This window comes from Eretmochelys imbricata, chromosome 17, assembly GCF_965152235.1.
Source record: "Eretmochelys imbricata isolate rEreImb1 chromosome 17, rEreImb1.hap1, whole genome shotgun sequence".
In the NCBI taxonomy this organism is placed as follows: Eukaryota; Metazoa; Chordata; order Testudines; family Cheloniidae; genus Eretmochelys; species Eretmochelys imbricata.
Window position 1 is genome coordinate 22,735,720 of NC_135588.1, and position 24,227 is coordinate 22,759,946.

Here is a 24,227-nt window from a genome sequence, read left to right on the forward strand (position 1 = left end):
AGACTGGTCAGCCTCATCTCAGTCCCAGGAAAGATCATGGAGCAGGTCCTCAAGGAATCCATTTTGAAGCACTTGGAAGAGAGGAAGGTGGTCAGGCCACAGGTCTTGTTGTGGGAACAGAGGCTTGAGAAAGCAAATGCAGACACAGTCAGCTTCAGTTGAGAGCTGAAGAATGGTTGGCTATCCAAAAGTTGCCACCTATTAAGTTCCTTCCTGGAATACATCCTTGTCCTCTTGAGGACCAAGAGCTCTATGATTCATAAAGTATAAGGCCAGAAGGGACCATTAGATCATTTAGTGTGACCTCACCTATATGAGCAGGCCATTCAATTTCACCCAGGTACCCCTCAGTTTAACTTTGCTTCATGTCTCCCTTTCTGTAGCTCTTAGATCCATAGCATGAAAAAGGTTCAATTATAGAGGAACAACTTTCTCAATCAAAACCTCAGTCTTGGCTTTAAGCGCCTAAAGGTTAATCCAGCAAGTTTATCGCATGAAGGAGAAGAAATGTGCTCCTTTCACTTTGGGTCTGTGCAGTGAGCTGGTGGGAAGGAGTTGTCCTCATGTCCTGCTCTTTCCTCTTTGGACTAGATATCTTGGAGACACTGCCAGATCCATTCTTTCTGAGCAGCACTGATGAAGCCAAGGAGCTGGTGGATGCTGCATACAAGTACGAACGGGACAGGTCAGTTCACCTTATGTTATCCATACTAGGGGTACAATTTTACAAAAAACACGGGAACATGATACCATTATTTGGGGAGTTTCTTTTGTACAAATATGTATTTATTATGGCAACATCATAGTTCAGGGTTCTGAATTTTTTTCCTAGCATGGATCACACCACATGCACTAATCTCTTCCCTCCACAATGGCATGGAACACCTCCTCTCCCGTTTGTGATCACACAGTACTGCTATGGCAACTACAGTGATTGCTTATGATGCAAAGTGATATTTGGACAGTACACATATTTTAAGCTTTTTAATGTAGCTCAGCCAGTGGAAATAAGGAGAGCCAGCACCACATGACCAGACTGCTCTGTGAGAACGACCAGCAGCCAGGGATCATCGCTCACAGTCACTACAGTGATTCTATAGGGAAGGGTTTAGCTGTTTCTAGTCTCGATATCAACTCTGTTCAATCATTCTGGAAAATATGAGGCCCTCTCTCTATGGAAAATATGGCATGTTTGGTCTGTAGCAAGGGAGAATTTTGGAGGAAAGCTTGAGATTATTGGAGAAAAGCACTTCTCAGAGATAGTTAATGGTTAAAAGGAAGGCTTCCGCCTTCTGCTCCCCACCCAGCCATTTTGTGAGGGTTGTCCTGCTTTGCTTTTGTTAAAATGCCTTAAAAAAATCAAGATGAAAAATTTCAAGTCAGGTCAAAACAAGACATTGTTTCAACATTTCTGAAACAGTTATATTTTTATCAACACTGTTATGGGAGAGGGATAGCTCAATGGTTTGAGCATTGGCCTGCTAAACCCAGGGTTGTGAGTTCAATCCTTGAGGGGACCACTTAGTCCTGCTGTGAAGGCAGGGGACTGGACTTGACCTTTCAAGGTCCCTTCCAGTTCTATGAGAGGAGTTTATCAAATAATGTTCTAATATGGAGATATACCTAACAAATAGATTTCAGTTAAATGAAACCTTTTTTTGGTGAATGAATTAAACATTTTTTGCCTGGCTCTAGTATTGACTGTGCTATTCATCACAAGCTGGTAGTAACTCTGATATTCAAATTGTCATTATTAGGCATTAATCTGGTTTTTCCAATACTATTAATTTTTGCAGAAATATAGCTGATATATTTATCTGCTCTGGCTGGACATTCCATTCATTTGGAAGGATGGAATAAGGTGGATAGTGCTGCACATTTACACAGGTGTTGGCTTAGTGATGTCCAAACAGAAAAATAATGTGCAGAATAGAGTTCCTCCTGGATCTTCCTTGCTCCTGGTCACACAGACTGCATTACTTGCTACTGTTGCTTTAGTCCGCCTCTGGCTGGCAATGAGACTCTTTATTCCTTCCTACTGTGATACTTGCTACTACCATCACCAGATTAGACTATTGTAGCTTCCTCTACCTGGACTTGAAGGTGAAAGGGTCATAGAAACTCCAACTTCTACAACACTTAGTTACCTGCCTTTTGTACTATTTCATGTATGTCCAGTCCCAGCCGGCAGCAGGATGTTAACCCAGGGCATTTTGAAACAAAAAAAGTTAGACTTCTTAAAAAGTGAATTAGACTTTGACAGCCCCAGATGATCTCTATGAAATGTTTCAGTGGTAGCTGTGTTAGTCTGTATCAGCTAAAAAACCGAGGCGTCCTTGCGGCACCTTAGCAACTAACAAATTTATTTGGGCATGAGCTTTTGTGGGCTAGAACATACTTCATCAGATGCATGAAGTAAAAGATACAGGAGGAAGTATAAATACGTGAAAGGATGTGGGTTGCTTTGCCAAGTGTTAGGTCAGTCTAACAAGATAAATCAATTAACAGCAGAATATCAAAGGAGGAGAAATAACTTTTGAAGTGGTAAGAGAGTGGCCCATTACAGACAGTTGACACCAACTAAAACCTCTCCAGCGCATCATCAAGGATCTACAACCAATCCTGAAGGACGATCCCTCACTCTCACAGACCTTGGGAGACAGGCCAGTCCTTACTTACAGATAGCCCCCCAACCTGAAGCAAATACTCACCAGCAACTACACCAACCCAGGGACCAAACCCTGCTACAAACCCTGGTGCCAACTCTGTCCACATATCTATTCAAGCAACACCATTATAGGACCTAACCACATCATCTGGGGCTTGTTCACCTGCACATCTACCAATGGTGATATATGCCATCATGTGCCAGCAGTGCCCCTCTGCCATGTACATTGGTCAAAAGCAAAAGAATAAATGGACACAAATCTGACATCAGGAATCATAACAGTCAAAAACTAGTCGGAGAACACTCCAATGTCTCTGGGCACTCAATAACAGACCTCAAAGTGGCAATTCTTCAACAAAAAAACCCTTCAAAAACAGACTCCAATGTGAAGCTGTAGAACTGCAATTAATTTGCAGACTAGATACCATCAGATTAGGCCTGAATAAAGACTGGGAGTAGTTGGGTCATTACAAAATGTAAACTTAATTTCCCCTCCCAATACTGATTTCTCCCTACTGTTACTCACACCTTCTTGTCAACTGTAAAGTCTAGGAATAGGTCTATGCTGGAATTAAAAAACCCCCAAACCTATGGCACCAAGACTCAGAGCCTGGGTCAGCTCACAGGGCACAGGCAGCGGGGCCAAAAATAGTGTAAATGTTCGGAGCTCCAGCCTGAGCCCCGCCTCTGAGACCCTCCCCCCCCCAGGATCTCCGAGCCGAGACTTAATCACCGACACTGATATTTTTAGCCCCACAGACTGAGCGCTGTGAGACTGAGTCAGCTGACCTGGGCCAGGTGCAGCCATGTCATGGGTCTTCGATTGCACAAGTATAACACCTATACATAGCTTGGGGCATCCCCCTATTCTTTGGGCTATTGGGCCGTACCTCACAACCTTCTCTCCCCATTTCCACAAGTACCTTTGTGGCCTCAAGCCACTCTTCGGTGTTCTTCCTCCCCAGCATAGTCCTATGTGAACACTCAGAGGTCCAGGCCTTCAGGGCTGGGACTGGTTTCTTGGTCCAACACATCTTTCTAGGCAGTCCAAGAAAGTTCTCTGGCCATCAACTACCTCCCTCTGAGTGTGATCATATCATCATAAGAGGAGGGGTCATTTTGGCCAACCCACGGCCTCACAGGTCTGATGGAAGTCCTCTCACGCACCTGTCCAGCACTAAAAATTCTATAATCTCTGTGCTGTGGGTCTTGGGATGCAGCTACTTCTGCGTTAGATGGATCAGGTCAAAGAATTGTGACCTTGGTGCTTTGCTCTCCAAGTACCGCCACTCATGGAACCTCTGAGCCCTTATAGCTGTCGTCACCTTGGATCTTGCCAGAATCTCAGCTTTCAACTGCGAGTAGTCTGAAGCAGCTTTTGCTGCCATGTCATAGTAGGCCTTCTGGGCCTCCCCACACAGGAAAGAGGGGAGGATAGTGGCCCACTGGTCTCAGGGCCAGGCCTCACATAGGGCTGATTTTTCAAATGCAAGAAGGTATGCCTTCACGACATCCTCCACCATCATCTTTTGTAGGTAAATGCTGGCTCTTAGGGATTCTGTCCTGTTGTGGCCACGTGTCAGAGCAGCCAGGGCCTTCAGCGGGTTCACCACCTCATGGTGGCTTGGTCCTGGGCTGCCTGGCTCATCGGTTGTTGATTTGTCTCCTGCTGTAGCTTTACCGACTCCTGTTGGGCAGCCATCTGGACACTGGTAGCCTCTTGTTGCATTGCTGTGACGTGCACACTACCTTCATTATTTGTCCATTTTGAATGTGATTTACCTTGTCCCCAGAATAGTTTGCTGTGCCAAGTTCCCACTTTAACACCATATGTAGCAGAGCACCTTCTATATCTCAGCAGGCTCAGTCGTTCCCCCTCCGGTGGTGGGGGCCTGGAATAAGTCAGTCGCACTCTGGATGGCGTTTACTCTCCCACCTGGGGGCTTATTCCCCAATATTTTCCAGGCAGGCCTTGGGGCAGGTCCAGGGAGCATCCCTCCACAAACAAAGAAGATAAAAGCACCAATTTCCACACTAAACAAAGGGGAATAACTCTCCCTACCCTCACTCTGAGGGTGGTTGGTCTAATAATTGGCCCTGGGGTGCCAGTCCTTGCCCTAAGCAGGCAAACTGTTACATAGCTTCCCCATAGGGAAGAGAACAGCTCTCCACCCTAGAGCAGCTTTTCTTCTGCTGCCACTAGCCCTGCAGCAGCTCAGCTCCATCCCCTCTCACACCGGCGGAGGGGTTTTTAAACATCTCAGGCAGTGGTGGATTAGCTACTGGGCAAAAGAGACCCATGCCCAGGGGCTCCGGCCAATTGGGGACCCCCTGGGAAAATGGGCACCCTGTGCCCTGCTCCCCTAGCACTCCTGTTGGGGAGCAGAGTTGGGGGCTTGCACTGCTTCACCTACCTGGTGCTCCTGTCAGGGTGCAGGGCTTGCCCCCCTCGGCACTCCTGATGGGGAGCAGGAGAAGCCTCTGAGTCCCAACTCTGCTCCCTGGCAGGACTGCAGGTGGAAGAGGCAGGGAGGGGCCCCCACTTGCTCTGGCCCAGGGCCCCAAAACACCCTAATCCACCCCTTATCTCAGGCAGCCCTTTGTTGGACTCAGGGGTTAGTTGGACTAACCCCTTCTCAGTTAAAAGGAAAAGGGCCTTTATCATTCTAGGGTTAATCTACTGGCCTTCTACCACTTTCTTGAGGGTGTGGAGCTGCTGGGTCAGACACCCCCGCCCCCATCCCCCCACTACCTTGCCAGCTGGTGGGCTCCGGGTTGCTGCTGCTCCTCGGGGGCGGGGTGGCACCTGCTGGCCTGCTTCCCAGAGCAGGAGTGAGGGACCTTACCCCTGCTTCTGCTGCCACCACCGGAGGGGTCCCTCATGGCTCGTTGCCAGACTGACTGTTGCTGGTGCTGCTGCCTCGGAGCCTGCTGGTGCCTTGAGGAGGTGGAAGGAGACCTCTGTTGCTAGGGAACATGCAGGAGCCCTGCAGGACACCATGGAAGGGGCCTCCTGAAAGCCTGAGTAACATTTCAACTTTGCTCTTGTGGTGGGGAAAACTATTGCTGTAGGGAGACGGGGAGGGTGGTGTGGAGCCTGCCCCCTGGTCCATCTGTCCCCGCTACTACCCCCCCCCCCCGCCTCCGCTCCTTACTCCAGGACTCAGCTGCCGGTCTTGCCCCTTTTTCACTACCTGAGCCTGCAGCAGCAGCCTGTTCGAACTGAGTTACAAGTGCACGTGAGTGCGAGTGCCACCCCCCTCCCTTGCACTGCTTCCTCTCCCCTGCGGCCTTTGGCTGGTGAACTCTCCCACCTTCTGCCTTGCTCACCAGCCTTCCTGCTGCAGCCTGCCCCTTTTCCCAGTGCTACCTGCCCTACCCACCCCTTGCTACCCTTTTTGCCCTGGACCCTTAGTAGATGCAGTTTGTTTGCCTGCCCCGCCCTTGGGAGTTTTGCTTGTTTGCCTGCCCCGCCCTTGGGAGTTTTGCTTGTTTGCCTGCCCTGCCCCAGGCCCTTGGTGATTGTTAGCTTGCCTGCCCTGCCCACAGCCTGTTTCCAGCCCGTTTGTTTTTCCCCTCTCCCTCCGTAGTACCCCGGTCAGTCCCCTTGCTCCATGCATCCATGTCCCACCACCCCTCCCCCCCCATGCTTGTGCCCCTCTCCCTTTTCAGTTGAGCCCTAGTATTCACCACACTCCCACTGACACTATAGTCCTTCCAGGGCGCGGACCCCCTGGCCACCCCTGCGCCTAGGAATCTGGACATGCTGGCCGCTTCTAGGAGCTGCCCAGGGAGCCTGCCTTAGCCCCATTGTGCTGTGGACCACACTTCTGGCCTATTAAAATCTCCCAGATTGCTTTTAATAATCACTGGTTGGGAATTCTACCTGAGAGAAGGGTGCAGAAACACCCAGAGTTCTCAGGTGACTGCATAAATACATACCTAGGAGATGGTACAGACCCCCTCCTCAGACAAGGGGGGAATGACAGGATAATGGAAGAGGATGTTTTGTTTGAACTAGCAGGTACAGGATAATAATGAAAAGCATGTGGAATGTAATACAACTTGTTGGTGTTGGGACAAAAGTTAGGCTGGAAAACTGTAAGAGCTGCCTCCTCCTTCCCTCTCCCCCCTTCCTTTGACTGCTGTCCCCGCTCTTACTTCTGGAGTGCCTTTGGGTTCATCTGCCTGCCTGGCTGCAGAAGGCACCTTGTTTGTGGCTTCCAGGTCCATTGAGGCAACGGCCAGTGTTGAGCCGCTGGGTGCACCCCATCCTGATGTGGGGCAGCTGCTTTCCCTACTGGTTGGGGGGCCCAACTGCAAACATCTCCTTCCCTGATACCATGGCTGCAGGTGCTGTGTCTGCTATGGCACCTGAGCCTGGCATCACCAAGGGCCCCCTCCCATTCTTGTTCCCTCAACCTCTGTGCCCAGTCAAGAGGTGCCACACCCCGGCAGCTTGGCCGCCAGGGTCCCTGATCCCAGCTCTGGCCCCATCCCCAATTCTGCCTCTGATCCTGTCACCTTTTGTGAGTGCCCATCTCAGAGCATGTGCCTGCTCTCTCTCTCTGTTTGTGATGGATCTTTGGTGACTCAGCCCTCCGACCGAGTCACACAGTCTGTATGGGAGATAAAAATTAAACAGGGGGCCTATCCACAGTGCCCTCTGGAAGGTCCCTCAATTTGCAGCACCATCCTTGGGCTCCCTCCTCAATCAGTGCAACAGGGCCTATCATAGTGCACAGGTTTGAACTGTCTCTAAAATTTTCCCTGGTGTGGGGCCATATCCCCCTGAAGACTCTTTGCCTCTCTGATAGAGTTCAGTTCCCCTTCTGGGGTGTATCAATGTCCAGGCCACTTTCCCAGGGGCTGGTGGGGGACCCAGGCCCACCCTCTACTCCAGGTCCCAGCCCAGGGGACCTATAGATAGCAGCCATCTGCCACATCCCTTTAAATAAAGAGCATTGCTTCTACAATTTCCTGGGCCACTTCTCTGAAGCCCCAGTTCATCCTTATCTCAGGTCTTTGTCCTGACTGAGTCCCCGTAGCCAGCCCCGAATTCCTCCACATCCCCCTGGCCTCTGTCAGCACTGCTCTGTCCAGGGTCCTGTAACTGCCTCCACCAGCCAGGCACCATCCACACTCCCCCAGCTCCGGCAAGGAACTGATCTCACACTGGCCCTGCAGCTCTTCTTATACCAGCCTGCTGAGCCCTGAATGGCTGCTTCCCACACAGCTGCTCTCGGCAGCTTGGAGGACCTCTCTACTGTCTTTTTCTGGGGCAGGGTGTGGCAGGGCCGCAAGGCCTCTGGACCTAGTCCACCCCGTCACATACCTCCCCCCTCAGACAAGACTGAGGTGGTGCTCTTGCGGATAATGTCTCTGCTTACCCAGTCCTTTGCCTCAGTTCAGCAGGGTCTTCTCCCAGCCAGACGTTTCTGTTTGAAGAGTTCCTTTGCCTGTGCCCCCCTAGGCTCTCCCTCCTTGGCCTCTCTTACCCAGGAAGCTTTAGTAGCCCTTGCTCTGGTTTCTCAGTCCTGCTTCTAGGCCTCTCTGCCTGGAGAGATTTGGGAGTCTTTCACCCTAGTGGATCAGGATCTTCTCCCTCAGGCCTATCTACCTGGAGAGCTATTTATGGTAATGTGACAGATTTCCTTCAGGGTGCCACCTGGACCTCGGGTACCACTGAGCCTGCCTGGCCCACCAGCCTGAGCTCCCTTTACACTGTACTGCTGTGACAGGCCCTTAAGGCTTGCTGGTTTTATTCTAGATCCAGCTTCTGTTGCTGGTTTTCCTTCGGTGTTCTGCTCAAGGAGAGGGTTTCTTTCTCCTGCTCCTGTACCTCCATTTCCGTACTTTCCCGTTGGTCTCTATAGTAGGCAGAACATTATCTTTCCAGAACACGCAGATGCCCAACATCTTGTCTGTCTGTCTTTTAGGCTGGAGACTTCTTCCTCCAGGTCTCGGTTCATCTCACCTCCTTCACAGGGCTCCTGCCCATCATCCCCTGTGTACCCAGTGTTTCATCCCCTAGGCAGCCACACTTTGCTTTCCTTGGCCAACTCTACATTCAGCCACCAGTGTCAGCTTCACCTTCTCAAGGTTGGCCATCTCCTGCTTGGTCTGTCCCAGCTGTTTGGCCAGCTCTTTCACCACTTGGAAACATGTCCATTTCATTCCCTGCATCTGGGTCTCACTAGACTTCATCCTGTTATTTAGTTTATGCCAGACAGCATTTATCTTGTTCTGCAGGTTTTAGGGGTGCCTTGTGCCCAACCAAGAGTCCTGGCTATCAGTCATTTTCTGAGCTCCCAGGCCTTGTGAAATAGATTTCCTTCTGTCTCCAATACCTCCCGTCAGGGAACCCTGCTATCCCTCAGGGCCTCTCATTGGACTCTTCTCCACCAGAGTTATTTCAGGCCCTGGTCCTGTGACACATTAGATAGATTCCCCATGTTCTCTTTCCTCAGGATGGAGACTGAGTCTTGCCCTCAGCAGAAGAGTTGTTCAAGCCCCCCAGACTGCTTTCCCATTTCTACTGTGTGGTCCCAGTCCCGCTTCCTTGTCTAGCCCAGTTTTGCCAGTTACCGGGAGGCCTAGGTCTATGATAATACTAGTACTGCTTTCCAGAGTTCAAGTTTTTCTCAAGGCAAAACCTTCTTATGTGGCCCATTTTCCCACAACGGAAACAAATTGCCCCTGGGGCAGCCTCCCAAGCACTAAACTAAGTTATGATGGTCCCCTGTTCTACCTTCACTATAGCCTGGGCCTCCCCCATTCCTGGCCAGGTGTCTTGGTCAGCCTGGCCTTCACTGGTCTAGGTGGCCCTCAAGGCAACTTGGCTGGCCTTACAACCATGGCTTGGATCAGGGTGAAACCATTTTGCCTGACCCACTTGCCCATAATACCTGCAGCACCATGGTGGAGCATTATGGCTTTTTCCTTTGTGGCATCTATGACGGCTGGTCCTGAGTGGACACTGTCACGGTTGACGGGCTCCCTGCCAAGCCTGAGATTGGTGATCCTGGAGTTGCTGCTGCTGGGCAGCTTGCTGGAGCTTTGTAGCTCCTGCTGCTGCTGGCCTAGAACTCTCATTAGAAGAGCTCCTTGCTCCCCTTGCTTGCAAAGGCTAGTTCAAATATCCCATTTCTGGTACCATATGTAATGGGATGCTTCCAATCCTCATGAATGCCCCGTCTCTGCGTGTCCCTGCTCTCTCTCTCTTTGTTTGTGGTGGATCTTTGGTGACTTAGCCCTCCGGCTGAGTCACACAGTCTGTATGTGAGATAAAAATCAACCCCCTTCTGGGTTAGGCCCCCTGTTGGATGTATATTTCAGCGCCCTCTGTAAGGTCCCTCGATCTGCAGCCCGACCTTTGGGCTCGCTCCTCAATCAATGCAGAAGGCCTATCACAGTACCCTGGTTCTAACTGTCTCAGTCCCTTCTGGGCTCTCTGAAATTATCCTTGCTCTTCTAGTAGTCTTGACCCTGGCGTGGGTCCATGTGCCCCAGGGCTTCCTCCCTGGAGGCTCTTTGCCTCTCTGGGCCTTTCTGGCCCCAGATCTTCAGCTAGGCCACTTATAGAGTTCAGTTCCCCTTCTGGGGTGTATCAGAGTCCATGCCAATTTCCCAGGGGCTGGTGGGAGCGACCTGGGCCCCCTCTACTATGGGTCTTCGCCCAGCGACCCTATCGATAGCATATATATATATGACCCTATCGATAGCATCCGTCCACCGTGCTAAACTGTGTTGCTGCTACAGTTCCCCGGGCCACTTCCCTGCAGCCCCAATTCATCCTTCCTCCAATTCATCTTTGTCCCACCTTTCCCTATCTCATTGGTACCTACACATACCACGACCACTGGCTCCTCCCCAGCACTACCTATAAGGCTATCTAGAGGTCTCATGAGATCCACTGCCTTCACTATACTAGCAGGCAATTCACAAACCCAACCACTTCATATAAATTAGCATGATTCTGTATAAGAAGAAGCATAACACAAAGTTGAATTGTTTACAGAAATTAGCAAATGTTTGCCAAGCAGGGGTTACAGACTGGAATGGTGTGTCCCTTGCAGCGATGACCTGGGAACCCTGAGGCTGCTGGTCAGAGTGCAGGAAAGGTCAGCGTGGAGCTGGCTGCTGCAGCTCTGCTCCTCAGTTGTTTTGGGCCTGGACTTAATTCCCACATACCAGTGCAGGTCTCATTTTAGAGGGCTGGGCTGTGGACAGCAGTGACTGGTGCACCACTTTGGGGGTCCTTTTTTTTCCAGAGCAAAAGGGACCATAGGGGAAATGGATGTCAGCCCCTCAGACTTCCTGAAACATTTAAAGGAGCCAGTGGCAGGAACCAGGTCTGCAATCCGGGCTGCCGATTACATGGAAACCACCCTGAGCCTCCTGAAGAAGAAGCTGCTTCGGATCGTGAAAGGAAAGTTTAATATCACAGGTATTGTGCACATAAGACTGTAAATGGCTAATTAGCAGGACACCTGTCAATGTGTAACATGCATGACTTTTGGAAGACATGTTTGAACAAGCTAGAAGTAGTAACAAGGAAGTCCTATAAGAACTAGCTTCTCAGCTAGTACCTGTAAACAAGCTTAGAGCTTGGCACAGCAGAAAAAAAGCATAACAAACTTAGACTGCTGTGTGGAAGGGGAAACTGAGGCACCCCACCTTGTGGCATTGGTGGCTAAATGCCAAGACACCTACACTCGAAAAGATATTAATAGCTACATTGTGTTAACAATGCTGTACACTAAAAGGCTTTCAGGCAACTTGGAAAAAGAAACCCAGGACTTTGTAAAAGCATCTGTGAATAACAAAAATTTTTGGTAATACTGGGAAGTTAGACAACCAAGACCTAAAGAGGATTTTAGGCACATTATCTTTGCATTAGTCAGTGACCAACCCTCAAGGGGAGGTGGGGAAGGTGTGACCCTATGTCCCATATTCTTCATAGAGATATTTTTATGATATGAATATGACATAACTAAAATGTGTTCTTTGCAAGATGGGACATGTGAGGTATCATTGGAAAGGTTATAATTTACTGAATATGATTATCTTATTTGTATACATGTATCATTTCTATATCTGAAGTTAGGAATATGGACTACGTATCAAATACAAAAGTGTTTTCACCTGGGGACTGCCCACCAAACAAAATGCAATCAGTCTGGCTGGTTAGCCAATGGGCCATTAGGGAGAACAATAGGACTTTGAAGATGCTAATCTCCCACCTTCCTGGGAAGTCTTCTGGAGGATTTATGGCTGCTTTGACACAGCAGGGTCATGTTAGCATGTCACCTGGTACTGGACTCCATCTTGGACTGCTAGTATTTTTCCACAAAGAGGGTGGGGATCAAACTGGGAAACGAAGGATTCCTGCCATATGTAAATCCTATTTAAGGCAGGGAAATGAGTTAATCAGGGTTGGTTCTTCACTGAATCCCTGTCCAAGATGACTGCTGAAAACATCTACAATTGAATTGGGAAAGAAAGGACTGGACCCAGGCTAGAAGGTCTCTGGTCTGTGAAAGTAATATCTGGCATTCTAAGATGCCAAGCAAGAGCAGTTTGTCTTCAAGAATCTCTGAAACCTGCTTAAAAAAACATTTAGGGTGAGAAATTACTACTTGTAGCCAGTTTCTTTAGTGTATTAAGTTTAGTTTGTGTATTGGCTTTATTTGCTCAGTAATCTATAAGGGATAGCAAACAGATCAAAGCAATCACTTAAAATCTGTCCTTTGTAGTTAATAAACTTATTTTGTTTTCTTTAAACCAGTTTGTGCAATCCATAACTAGGGGGCAAAAAGCTGTACATATCTGCCTTCACACTGAGGGAGGGGGCGATTTTCATGAGCTTACTCTGTACAGATTTCTGTGCAGTGCAAGACAATACAATGTTGGGTTTACACTCCAGAGGGGGTGTGCACTTGAGTGCTGGGCAATTCCTGAGCTGAGTTTTCCCACACAGAGCTGATCTCAGTGTCTGTCTGAAGCTGGGTGTGGCTTTACCTGCATGTTGCTGGAGGAAGCTTGAGGGCCTGGCTCAGCAGGGCAGTGTAAGGGAGCCCAGACTGGTGGAATTGGCAGGCTCAGTGGTACCACAATACATCAAGTGGCACTCCGGACGGGGGATAACCCATCACACCGGCCTCGCCTTCTCCTCCTGCCCCATCCTGTAATTCTCCCATTGCTTTGTCCCTACCTAGGCCCCTTGACCTAGCCTCAAATTATGTCACCATAGCCATTGAAAATACCATACATTTTAAACCCCCCAAAAGGAACTTTATCTCATCAGTATTTGAATCAGGCAGGTACACTAAATGTAGGGATTTTGTTATTAGCACTTTTGAATCAGTCCTGATACCTGTCCTCCACTTCAGATGCTCCAAAACTGCTGAGAGATGAAGGTTGCAAACAATATGATTCCTAGAACATGAAGTACTGAGTGAGTTCCTGAATGTGAAGCGGGCCTTTATTCTGCAGGAAAACTGGTGTACTCTGTTGGGATAAACTAGAAAGAGTTTTAAAATGAGATGCTATTTGTTTGTAGAGCTTTCCTGCTGAGGGAGCCATGAAATGGAACTATTGGAGACTGCTCCAGAAATTATGACAGAAATGACATCACTCTGATTGGCTTCTCTTGCAGATGTACTAAGTAGGAAGCAGAAGGAAATTATTTCCAAGGCAACTGGTTGCGATTATCAGATTCGTTCCATTAGGTGCCCGAGGAGTAGCATTTACCGGACCATTACTGGAGAATGCAACAACAGGTAAAGCATTGATTTTTTTCATGTGTAATAGAGGGTCTTCAGTGTATATAGTGTCCAGTATAGACACATGAATGTTATCGGTATAACACCATTCCAGCAAGCAGAAACAATTGTATTAGTAGTTATTTGTATTGTGTTAACACGGAGGGATCCAAGAGAGGTGCTGTACAAACACATAACAAAGAGATTTTAATCTGGAGAAGTGTAGCAGGCTTTGCTCAGGGGCCTATTGGTCAAACTGTGGACAGTCTCTCCAAGACTTGAGGCTAGTCTTCCAGGCAGCCCTGGGGCCCAGCAGCCAAGCCACCATTCATCACCCCCTCCCCGGCCCTGGAGTCCTCCGATATCTCTCAGGAGGCCGGGGAAGAGGGAAGGATAGGGGGATCCGGGCCCTTCCTCTCCACCGAATCCCAGTGCAGGGCCCAACGGAGAGAGGCGAGGGATGGTTCTGACTGCCATTCTGGATCAGCCTTCCCTATATCACTTCCTACCTTCTTGTTTCCCTTCAGTTTGGGGCATGGCCCAGCCTTCTGCTTCCACAGTGTTGGTAATTCTGGGCTTCAGCTGTGGGTGGGCAGGGATGCTTCCTAGCTCACCCTTGGAATCCACTTGTCCCCTCTAAGTCAGGGGAAAGGGGATCCCAGCCAGTCCCTGTCCTTCCCCTGTAGATTGCTCTGCCTCAGTGGCTGCAGCTTGTCTGACTTCTTGTAGTCAGTGTCTCCTGCACACACCCCTCTGGTGGGAGGGATAGCTCAATGGTTTGAGCATTGGCCTGCTAAACCCAGGGTTGTAAGTTCAATCCTCAAGGGGGCCATTTAGGGATCTGGGCAAAAATTGGCGATTGGCCCTGCTTTGAGCAGGGGGTTGTACTAGATGATCTGCTGAGGTCCCTTCCAACACTGATATTCTATGATTCTCTGCCAGAACTCCCTTTTAAGCAGGTCTTCCATAGCAAGCATGCCTGATAGCTGCTGAGGAGCAGGGCTTTCTTGGACCAATACTGTTCCACCATTCTTTTTACCATGGTGTGAGGTCTGTAAACCCCATCACAAGGAGGTTTGGAATTTCTTTAAGTCAAAGGTGCAAAAATTATCTGGATTTTGCGTTCCAAGCAAAGGGCAAAGCTTGTAGGGAAGAGCTCCACACGTAACTCGATGAATAACCACCTCAAAGTGATACTAAAACTAAGATGACAGCATACAAGAAATCATAGAAATGTAGACCTGGAAGGGAGCTCAAAAGGTCATCGAGTACATCCCATCTGTGCTGGGGCAGGGCCAAATAAACTTTGACCATCCCTGACAGGGGTTTGTCCAACTTGTTCTTAAAACCCCCCACTGACGGTGTTACAGGGTCCCCAGGGTGCAACCGGGACTGTGGGACCACTGAGCCCTCTGTCCCACCAACCTGGGGTATCCCTTTCACACTGTGATGCTGATGTCTATCAAGAATCCTCTGACAGGCACCACATTTACACAGACATCCACAGGCAGGGACACATCCAGCTGTATTACATGAATGATCTCCCAGCCACTCATGAACCATGTGTAGGGAGGCTCCAGCCAATTTCTCCCAGCTCCCCAGTCTTACACCCCAGAACTGTTCCATCTTGCAATAGTCAGAAGCCTGACCAGTGTAAGTTCATTATCCAGTTTGGCCCTCCCTCAGTGTGGAATGGATACACACTAGCCTTTGTAAACTGAGCTGCTCTGACTCTGTGGGTGCTCCAGGGCTGGAGCACACATGGGGGAAAAATGGTGGGTGCTGAGCACCCACCGGCAGCGCCCCTATCAGCTCCCCCACCAGCGTCTCCCACCTGCTGGCAGCCCCGTGGATCAGCACCTATCCCTCCCTCCCCACTCCTCCTGTCCACCGCAATCAGCTGTTTCACAATATGCAGGAAGCTGGGAAGGTGTGGGAGGAGTGAGGACACGGTGCGCTTGGGGGAGGGGGCGGAACTGGGTGGGAAGAGGCAGGGTGTGGGTGGAGCAGGGGTGGGGCCTTGGGGGAAGAGGTGGAATGGGGGCGGGGCCTGGGGCAGAGGCGGGGCTTGGGCACCCCCTGGCTCTTTGGAAAGTCGGCACCTGTGCCTGAGATTTCCCAAGCACTTCAACCAAAACACATTGTTTTAGGTAAAATATAAACACATTTATTAAGTACAAAAATAGATTTTAAGTGATTATAAGTAGCAGGCATAGAGATCAGAGTTGGTTACTTAAGAAAGAAAAATAAATTTGCAGTCTAATTTCTGAAAACTAAGCAGGATTTGAATCAGTGTCTCACCCTGACAGATGATACAAACAGGTTACAGATCCTCCATACATAAACTGGTAATATATTTTATTGGACCCACATGGCTACAACACTGCAAACAAAGGCAGATCATGTCAGACTAATCTGAAATCTCTCTTTGATAAAATGGATGATTTCTTTCATAAGGGAAATGCAGTAGATCTAATTTATCTGGACTTCAGTAAAATATTAGACACAGTACCACATGGGAAACTATTAGCATAGATTTCAGAGTAGCAGCTGTGTTAGTCTGTATTCGCAAAAAGAAAAGGAGGACTTGTGGCACCTTAGAGACTAACAAATTTATCTGAGCATAAGCTTTCATGAGCTACAGCTCACTTCATTGGATGCATTCAGTGGAAAATACAGTGGGGAGATTTATATACATAGAATCATAGAATCATAGAATATCAGGGTTGGAAGGGACCCCTGAAGGTCATCTAGTCCAACCCCCTGCTCGAAGCAGGACCAATTCCCAGTTAAATCATCCCAGCCAGGGCTTTGTCAAGCCTGACCTTAAAAACTTCCAAGGAAGGAGATTCCACCACCTCCCTAGGCAACGCATTCCAGTGTTTCACCACCCTCTTAGTGAAAAAGTTTTTCCTAATATCCAATCTAAACCTCCCCCACTGCAACTTGAGACCATTACTCCTCGTTCTGTCATCTGCTACCATTGAGAACAGTCTAGAGCCATCCTCTTTGGAACCCCCTTTCAGGTAGTTGAAAGCAGCTATCAAATCCCCCCTCATTCTTCTCTTCTGCAGGCTAAACAATCCCAGCTCCCTCAGCCTCTCCTCATAAGTCATGTGTTCTAGACCCCTAATCATTTTTGTTGCCCTTCGCTGGACTCTCTCCAATTTATCCACATCCTTCTTGTAGTGTGGGGCCCAAAACTGGACACAGTACTCCAGATGAGGCCTCACCAATGTCGAATAGAGGGGGACGATCACGTCCCTCGATCTGCTCGCTATGCCCCTACTTATACATCCCAAAATGCCATTGGCCTTCTTGGCAACAAGGGCACACTGCTGACTCATATCCAGCTTCTCGTCCACTGTCACCCCTAGGTCCTTTTCCGCAGAACTGCTGCCTAGCCATTCGGTCCCTAGTCTGTAGCGGTGCATTGGATTCTTCCGTCCTAAGTGCAGGACGCTGCACTTATCCTTATTGAACCTCATCAGATTTCTTTTGGCCCAATCCTCCAATTTGTCTAGGTCCTTCTGTATCCTATCCCTCCCCTCCAGCGTATCTACTACTCCTCCCAGTTTAGTATCGTCCGCAAATTTGCTGAGAGTGCAATCCACACCATCCTCCAGATCATTTATGAAGATATTGAACAAAACCGGCCCCAGGACCGACCCCTGGGGCACTCCACTTGACACCAGCTGCCAACTAGACATGGAGCCATTGATCACTACCCGTTGAGCCCGACAATCTAGCCAGCTTTCTACCCACCTTATAGTGCATTCATCCAGCCCATACTTCCTTAACTTGCTGACAAGAATACTGTGGGAGACCGTGTCAAAAGCTTTGCTAAAGTCAAGAAACAATACATCCACTGCTTTCCCTTCATCCACAGAACCAGTAATCTCATGATAAAAGGCGATTAGATTAGTCAGGCATGACCTTCCCTTGGTGAATCCATGCTGGCTGTTCCTGATCACTTTCCTCTCATGCAAGTACTTCAAGATTGATTCTTTGAGGACCTGCTCCATGATTTTTCCAGGGACTGAGGTGAGGCTGAGTGGCCTGTAGTTCCCAGGATCCTCCTTCTTCCCTTTTTTAAAGATTGGCACTACATTAGCCTTTTTCCAGTCATCCGGGACTTCCCCGGTTCGCCACGAGTTTTCAAAGATAATGGCCAATGGCTCTGCAATCACAGCCGCCAATTCCTTCAGCACTCTCGGATGCAACTCGTCCGGCCCCATGGACTTGTGCACGTCCAGCTTTTCTAAATAGTCCCTAACCACCTCTATCTCCACAGAGGGCTGGCCATCTCTTCCCCATTTTGTGATGCCCAGCGCAGCAGTCTGGGAGCTGACCTTGTTAGTGAAAACAGAGGCAAAAAAAGCATTGAGTACATTAGCTTTTTCCACATCCTCTGTCACTAGGTTGCCTCCCTCATTCAGTAAGGGGCGCACACTTTCCTTGGCTTTCTTCTTGTTGCCAACATACCTGAAGAAACCCTTCTTGTTACTCTTGACATCTCTTGCTAGCTGCAGCTCCAGGTGCGATTTGGCCCTCCTGATTTCATTCCTACATGCCCGAGCAATATTTTTATACTCTTCCCTGGTCATATGTCCAACCTTCCACTTCTTGTAAGCTTCTTTTTTATGTTTAAGATCCGCTAGGATTTCACTGTGAAAACATGAAACAATGGGTGTTACCATACACACTGTAACGAGAGTGATCACTTAAGGTGAGCTATTACCAGCAGGAGAGCGGGGCGGCAGAGGAACCTTTTGTAGGGATAACCAAGGTGGGCCATTTCCAGCAGTTGACAAGAATGTCTGAGGAACAGTAGGGGGTGGGGGAGAATAAAAAAGGAGAAATAGTTTTACATTGTGTAATGACCCATCCACTCCAAGTCTCTATTCAAGCCTAAGTTAATTGTATCCATATTGCAAATTAATACCAATTCAGCAGTCTCTCGTTGGAGTCTGTTTTTGACATAGAGAAGATGGGGATTGGTACAGGAATTGAGAGGTGGGTAAGGAACTGGCTGAAAGGAAGATGACAATGGGTTGTGCTGAAAGGGAAACTATAAGTCTGGAGGGAGGTTGCCAGTGGAGTTCCTCAAGGATCAGCCTTGGGAATGAGCTTATTCAATATTTTCATTAATGACCTTGACACAAAAAAGTAGAAGTGCCTGCAGTTTTGTGTATTGTAAAAATACACCAATCTATGGTCCTTTCAGGTACACGGTTAATGGTGACATGTTCACTTTAGGTGTATTACATGATTTCAGTGGGAGTTAGGGTCCAGATTTTCAAAGGATTTAGGTGCCTAATTATGCAGATAGGTGTCCAGTGGGGCACCTAAATCCTGTTGGGTGCTCTAAACCTCTGGCTTCTAGAGCTGTGGGGGAGGTGAGCAGGAAGAGCATAGGGCAGTGGTGGGCAACCTGTGGCCCATGGGCTGCATGTGGCCTGTCATAAATATAAAGGGAAGGGTAAACCCCTTTAAAATCCCTCCTGGCCAGAGGAAAACTCCTCTCACCTGTAAAGGGTTAAGAAGCTAAAGGTAACCTCGCTGGCACCTGACCAAAATGACCAATGAGGAGACAAGATACTTTCAAAAGCTGGGAGGAGGGAGAGAAACAAGGGGTCTGTGTCTGTCTGTATGCTGCTTTTGCCGGGGATAGAACAGGAATGGAGTCTTAGAACTTTAGTAAGTAATCTAGCTAGGTATGTGTTAGATTATGATTTCTTTAAACGGCTGAGAAAAGAACTGTGCTGAATAGAATGACTATTCCTGTCTGTGTGTCCTTTTTGTAACTTAAGGTTTTGCCTAGAGGGATTCTCTATGTTTTGAATCTAATTACCGTGTAAGGTATCTACCATCCTGATTTTACAGAGGTGATTTCTTTACTTCTATTAAAAGTCTTCTTGTAAGAAAACTGAATGCTTTTTCATTGTTCTCAGATCCAAGGGTTTGGGTCTGTGGTCACCTATGCAAATTGGTGCGGATTTTTACCAAACCTTCCCCAGGAAGTTGGGTGCAAGGGTTGGGAGGATTTGGGGGGGAAAGACGTGTCCAAACTACGTTTCCCAGTAAACTCAGTTAGAGTTTGGTGGTGGCAGTGGAGATCCAGGGACAAAGGATAAAATTAATATGTACCTTGGAGAAGTTTTAACCTAATCTGGTGAAAGTAAGCTTAGGAGGTTTTCATGCAAGTCCCCACATCTGTACCCTAGAGTTCAGAGTGGGGGAGGAACCTTGACATGGCCCATCAAGGTAATCCACTGGCAGGCCACCAGACAGTTTGTTTACATTTGCATGGCCGCCTGCAGCTCCCAGTGGCTGTGGTTTGCTGTTCCCGGCCAATTGGAGCTGCAGGAACGTGCTGGCTGCTGCTTCCCGCAGCTCCTATTGGCCAGGAATGGCAAACCGTGGCCACTGGGAGCTGCGAGCAGCCATGCAAATGTAAACAAACTGTCTGGCGGCCTGCCAGCGGATTACCCTGATGGTCCGCATGTGGCCTGTGGGCCGCAGGTTGCCCACCACTGGCATAGGGGCTCTTTGCCTCACCTGCAGCAAGGCTGGAAGGCTCTTGTCAATTTCACAGGCAGCCAGAAAGCCAAAAAATTACCTTTCAGCTCTCCCAAAAGAGAAAGTTTCTTTAAATCCCTTCCCTTGAAAAAAATAATGTTTTTGATCTTGACTTGGGATGAAAACGTTTCTAAAAACACACATTTTTCCATGGGAATGGATTCCTCTTTTTGGATCAGCTCTCGTTGTGAGCACAGGTATATTGAGGGTTGTGAGGCACTCATACTGCCGTGATGGAGACCATATAAGTAGCTTAGGTTTAAATTCTGAATTACAAATGTGAGTATAACAACAACATGAGGATTCGTCCTTTTACCTCAGTATTAACCACAGCCTGCGCTAAGAGACTTTGAGTCTTTGCCTCGGAGGGTTGTCTGTCCACAATATAGCTGTTGCCTCTGAACCCGAAAACGATTCCTTTCTATCGTTCGAGCAATTCAACTTAGGTTCCCGGGAGAAAAAGAAATTCTGCTTCTCTGCAGGCCGTGTCCTTTCTGAAATAGTTTACTTGTTTGTTTTCTTCCCAATGTTCCAGGAAGCATTCTTATTTTGGAGCTTCCAATCACGGATATGCCCGATGGCTCCCGGCGGAGTATGAGGATGGAGTGTCTCTTCCCAGAGGGTTAACTGAAGGAAAACTTTACAACGGATTTCCGCTCCCACTGGTACGAGCCTGTGAGGTCGTTTGATTCCTTGTTTAATCAATGACTCCCATATTTCAGACCTGTCCATGGCTGGGGGAAGTGCTCCCTGGGCAGAGGCCCAGGCCATGCTACTGCCCATTTAAGTCTATTCTGAGGGCACAAGTGAGGTTTAAGCAGTACATATGTCTTGTGCTGGGCTGTGTTGCTTCGAGCGCTCCACACACCTTCATACCTTGGCAGGTGCTGCATGTGCAGGGAATTCATGCACACCGAATAGCATTCCTGTTACCCTCCTGTGGAGAAGAAAGCGCTCATTGGATCAACGTTTTCCGGGGGTTGCTCAACCCCAGCTTTTCCCCAGGCCCCATCCCAAGTCCACCCCTTCCCCCAAGGCCCCATCCTGTCTCTTCCCGCCCCTCCCCTGAGCTCCCCACCCTCACTCTGCTCCCTTCCCCCAGCACCTCCTGCATGCCGTTGAAGAGCTGGTTGTGGGGGATGGGAGGTGCTGGGGGGTGGGGGAGGAGCCGTCATGAATGAGTGCTGAGCATCCACTGTTTTTTTCTGGAGGGTGCTCCAGCCCTGGAGCACCCACAGAGTCGGCACGTGGGCTTGCACTCTGCATGGGGTGAATTTCACCCCAAATGGATATGCCAGTTCTGTGCCCCGGGCATTGGTGTCTGTAAGGTGGGGTTACTCCTGCATCTCCACCTTCCTAAGGTGCTTTGAGACCCATTGAGGCCTGAGAACGGTGTCAATGCATTGCATCACTAGCAAGCATTCTCATTCTCTCATTCAAACAGTTTATGTTCTTGCTTTCATACTCAGAGATCCTGGGTTCAAACCCTTCAGACTCCCTGACATTCTACTTCTGTCAAGCAAATAACCCACTGGCAACATGTGTGTCATGCCCAGTCCAGAAGTCCGTCCACATAGAGGACCTGAGGAAGGACTCTGTGTAGGTTGAAAGCTTGTCTCACTCACCAACTGACGGGCTAATAAAAGACATTCCCTCAGCCACCTTGTCTCTCTCATAGCCTGGGACTGACACGGCTACAACAACACTGCATACACACAGAGGACAATAGCCTACTACCGCTCTAAGCTAAAGGAGCAACTCCTTCAGCTGAAGAATAAGAGATCTATGTTCAAACCCTGCTGCTAACCCAAGCTCCTGGGTTACTACAGCTGCACATGATGGAATTGTGTTTCTTCAGGGTCTTTAAATTCTAGGAAACTCTATACCAGAAAATATTGTTAAAAGAAGGTTGCAAATTTGAGCCCTCAAAAGTGAGGGAATGCCAGAATCACAGTCGCCAGCTTCTTTCACGCCCCAGTGGTGCTCAACCCACCACTCTGCTCCACCCGAGGCCCTGCCCACACCCCACCTCTTTCTGCCCCCACTCCACTCCTGTCCCACCTCTTCCTGCCCAGTTCCAGCCCATCCCCTGAGTGTGCCCTGTCCCCACTCCCCCCACCTCAGGGTCTCCTGTAAGCCATGAAATAGCTGATCGTGGAGTGCGGGAGGTGCTGGGAGGGAGGAGAAAGAGTTGATCCAAGCTTCTGGTGGATGGGAGGCACTGAGGGGAAGTGGGGGGAGCTGATTGGAGCACCCCTGGAGTCAGTGGCTATGGCCAGAATGAACCCAGCACTCCCACTCCTTCTGGGTCATCCAGCTTGCACTGTCTCCCACTGCTCTGACCCTCAGCTCTGTGGAGAAGTCGAGGGGAGAGCATCCACAGTACCACAATGGCAGAAGCGCTTCCCTTCCTCACAGAGGGGAGAGATCTGTTCACAAAGGGTGTCTTTCATGTGCAGATGGGGGGTGATGATCTCAGTCTGGCATCAACACACATGACTGAATACACGCAGGGAGCAGATTGGTTGAGTAAGGAAGTTCCATTTTAAGAGTCACTGTTCAGAGTAAAACCAGACTGTAACGCTTTCCTCCTCTTCCTCCTCACCATCATGGTGTACTGTGGTTGTGCCTAGGACCCCAGTCATCAGTCAGAACCCCATTGTGCTAGGCACTGTGCAAACAGAACAAACATCTTCCAATCTAAATATAAGATGAGGCAAAAGGTGGACACAGACAGACAGATGGGGAGCACAATGCAACATCACAGGGCAGCATGATGGATAGGGTCTCGGCTCACCAGCTGCCTAAACACTACCTAGTTTTTTGTAGGCATGATGGCAAAGGAGAGTTTGAAGAGGGGTTTTGATGGAGGACAGTGAAGTGGCTTTGCAGGTGTTTTACAGGGAGCTTCTCCCAGTCGCTGAATGGCAGCAAGGGAGAAAGCACAAAGCTGCTTCTTTAAAGATTCCAGTGGACGATGAAGGCTGCGTCATTGGCAGTTCATTGAACTTCATCACTGATGTTCAGAAATTGACTTTCAGCATAACAAAGTGTTGTGTCTGATACTTTCCTGAGGTCTGTAGCAGGCTACCCCTAAAGTTACAGCACTTCCCCTATGGAGCTAAACACGTTCACTGTGTCTCAATCATAAATGGTTTTGTTTTGATTCTGTGCAGGTTCGAAAAGTGTCAAATGAAATAATTCACACAGCCAATGAGAATGTCACTGAAGACCAGGAGCGCTCTCTCATCTTCATGCAGTGGGGTCAGTGGGTTGATCACGATTTGGACTTAGCCCCTTTCACTACTACAAAAATCAACAATAAAGAAGTTCATTGTGAGACCAGTTGCACCTTTGAGCCACCTTGCTTCCCAATTAAGGTACAACTACAACCTTGAGTCTTTTCCTCCCTTGCAGGAGCAGCCCCTGGACTCTAAGACTAGAATAGTCTTTAAAAAAAGTCAGAAAAACTTTATGGTGAAAAAATAGAGAGATCAAAGATGTGAATTCTTCAAAGAGCCTAAAGCACCTAGCACACTGTATATTACAAGGGGAGCTGGTAGTAAGCAGGGGTTCTGGAACATTTTATATAGTGGGGGTGCTGAAAGCCATTAAACCAAACTGTAAAGCCTGTATATAACGGAATCCATTTCAAGCCAGTTCATGAAGCAGCACCCCTAGTTCCAACACCTATGGTAGTAACCTCTATATTTAGGTTGCCTAGCACATTCTTGTCCATGGGGATTGGTGTCCAAACCTGGCAGTACAGCCTAGTGGGAAGATTCTGCAGTCACGACAGGCCAGTGGCGAGAGTCTGCGGGGTGTGAGGTAGGGGAACCTGGGCCCTCCCTGCTCCATCGGAGGTCCTGTGACTGGCAGGTCAGATACACAGCCTGGGGCAGACCCCCCCAAGCCTGCTCCCTGGGTCACTTCCTACCCCAGCCTCTGCCCTTCCAAAGTCACAGCAGAGTCTGCTTATGGACTCACCGAATAAGGTTTCTCCCTGGCAGTGATCCAAAGATTCTTCTCCATCAATCGCAGCCCACTGCTCCCGGTCTCCCCAGGGCCCTCCAGCAGCTCAGGGGATGGGTCTGGTCCAAGTGGTGGGAGCTCCTGTAGCCTCCCTGTAGGAGCTAACTACGTAGAACTGCTCCCTTGCTTTATCTACTCTGACACAACTGGGCTGCTCCCTTTTGAGCTCTGCCTCCATT

The 24,227-nt window shown here is 48.9% G+C and overlaps 1 protein-coding gene across 1 annotated transcript in view; it reads left to right on the forward strand.

The window, feature by feature from the left end:
• The first annotated feature begins 563 nt into the window (after positions 1–563).
• LOC144276689 (myeloperoxidase-like) overlaps positions 564–24,227 on the forward strand; it is a 58,553-nt gene continuing 34,889 nt past the window's right edge. The window contains exons 1-5 of the mRNA XM_077836949.1: positions 564–685; positions 10,942–11,117; positions 13,329–13,452; positions 20,552–20,681; positions 23,193–23,396. Coding sequence (XP_077693075.1) covers positions 564–685; positions 10,942–11,117; positions 13,329–13,452; positions 20,552–20,681; positions 23,193–23,396 — 756 coding nt within the window. The remainder of the gene's footprint in view (positions 686–10,941; positions 11,118–13,328; positions 13,453–20,551; positions 20,682–23,192; positions 23,397–24,227) is intronic.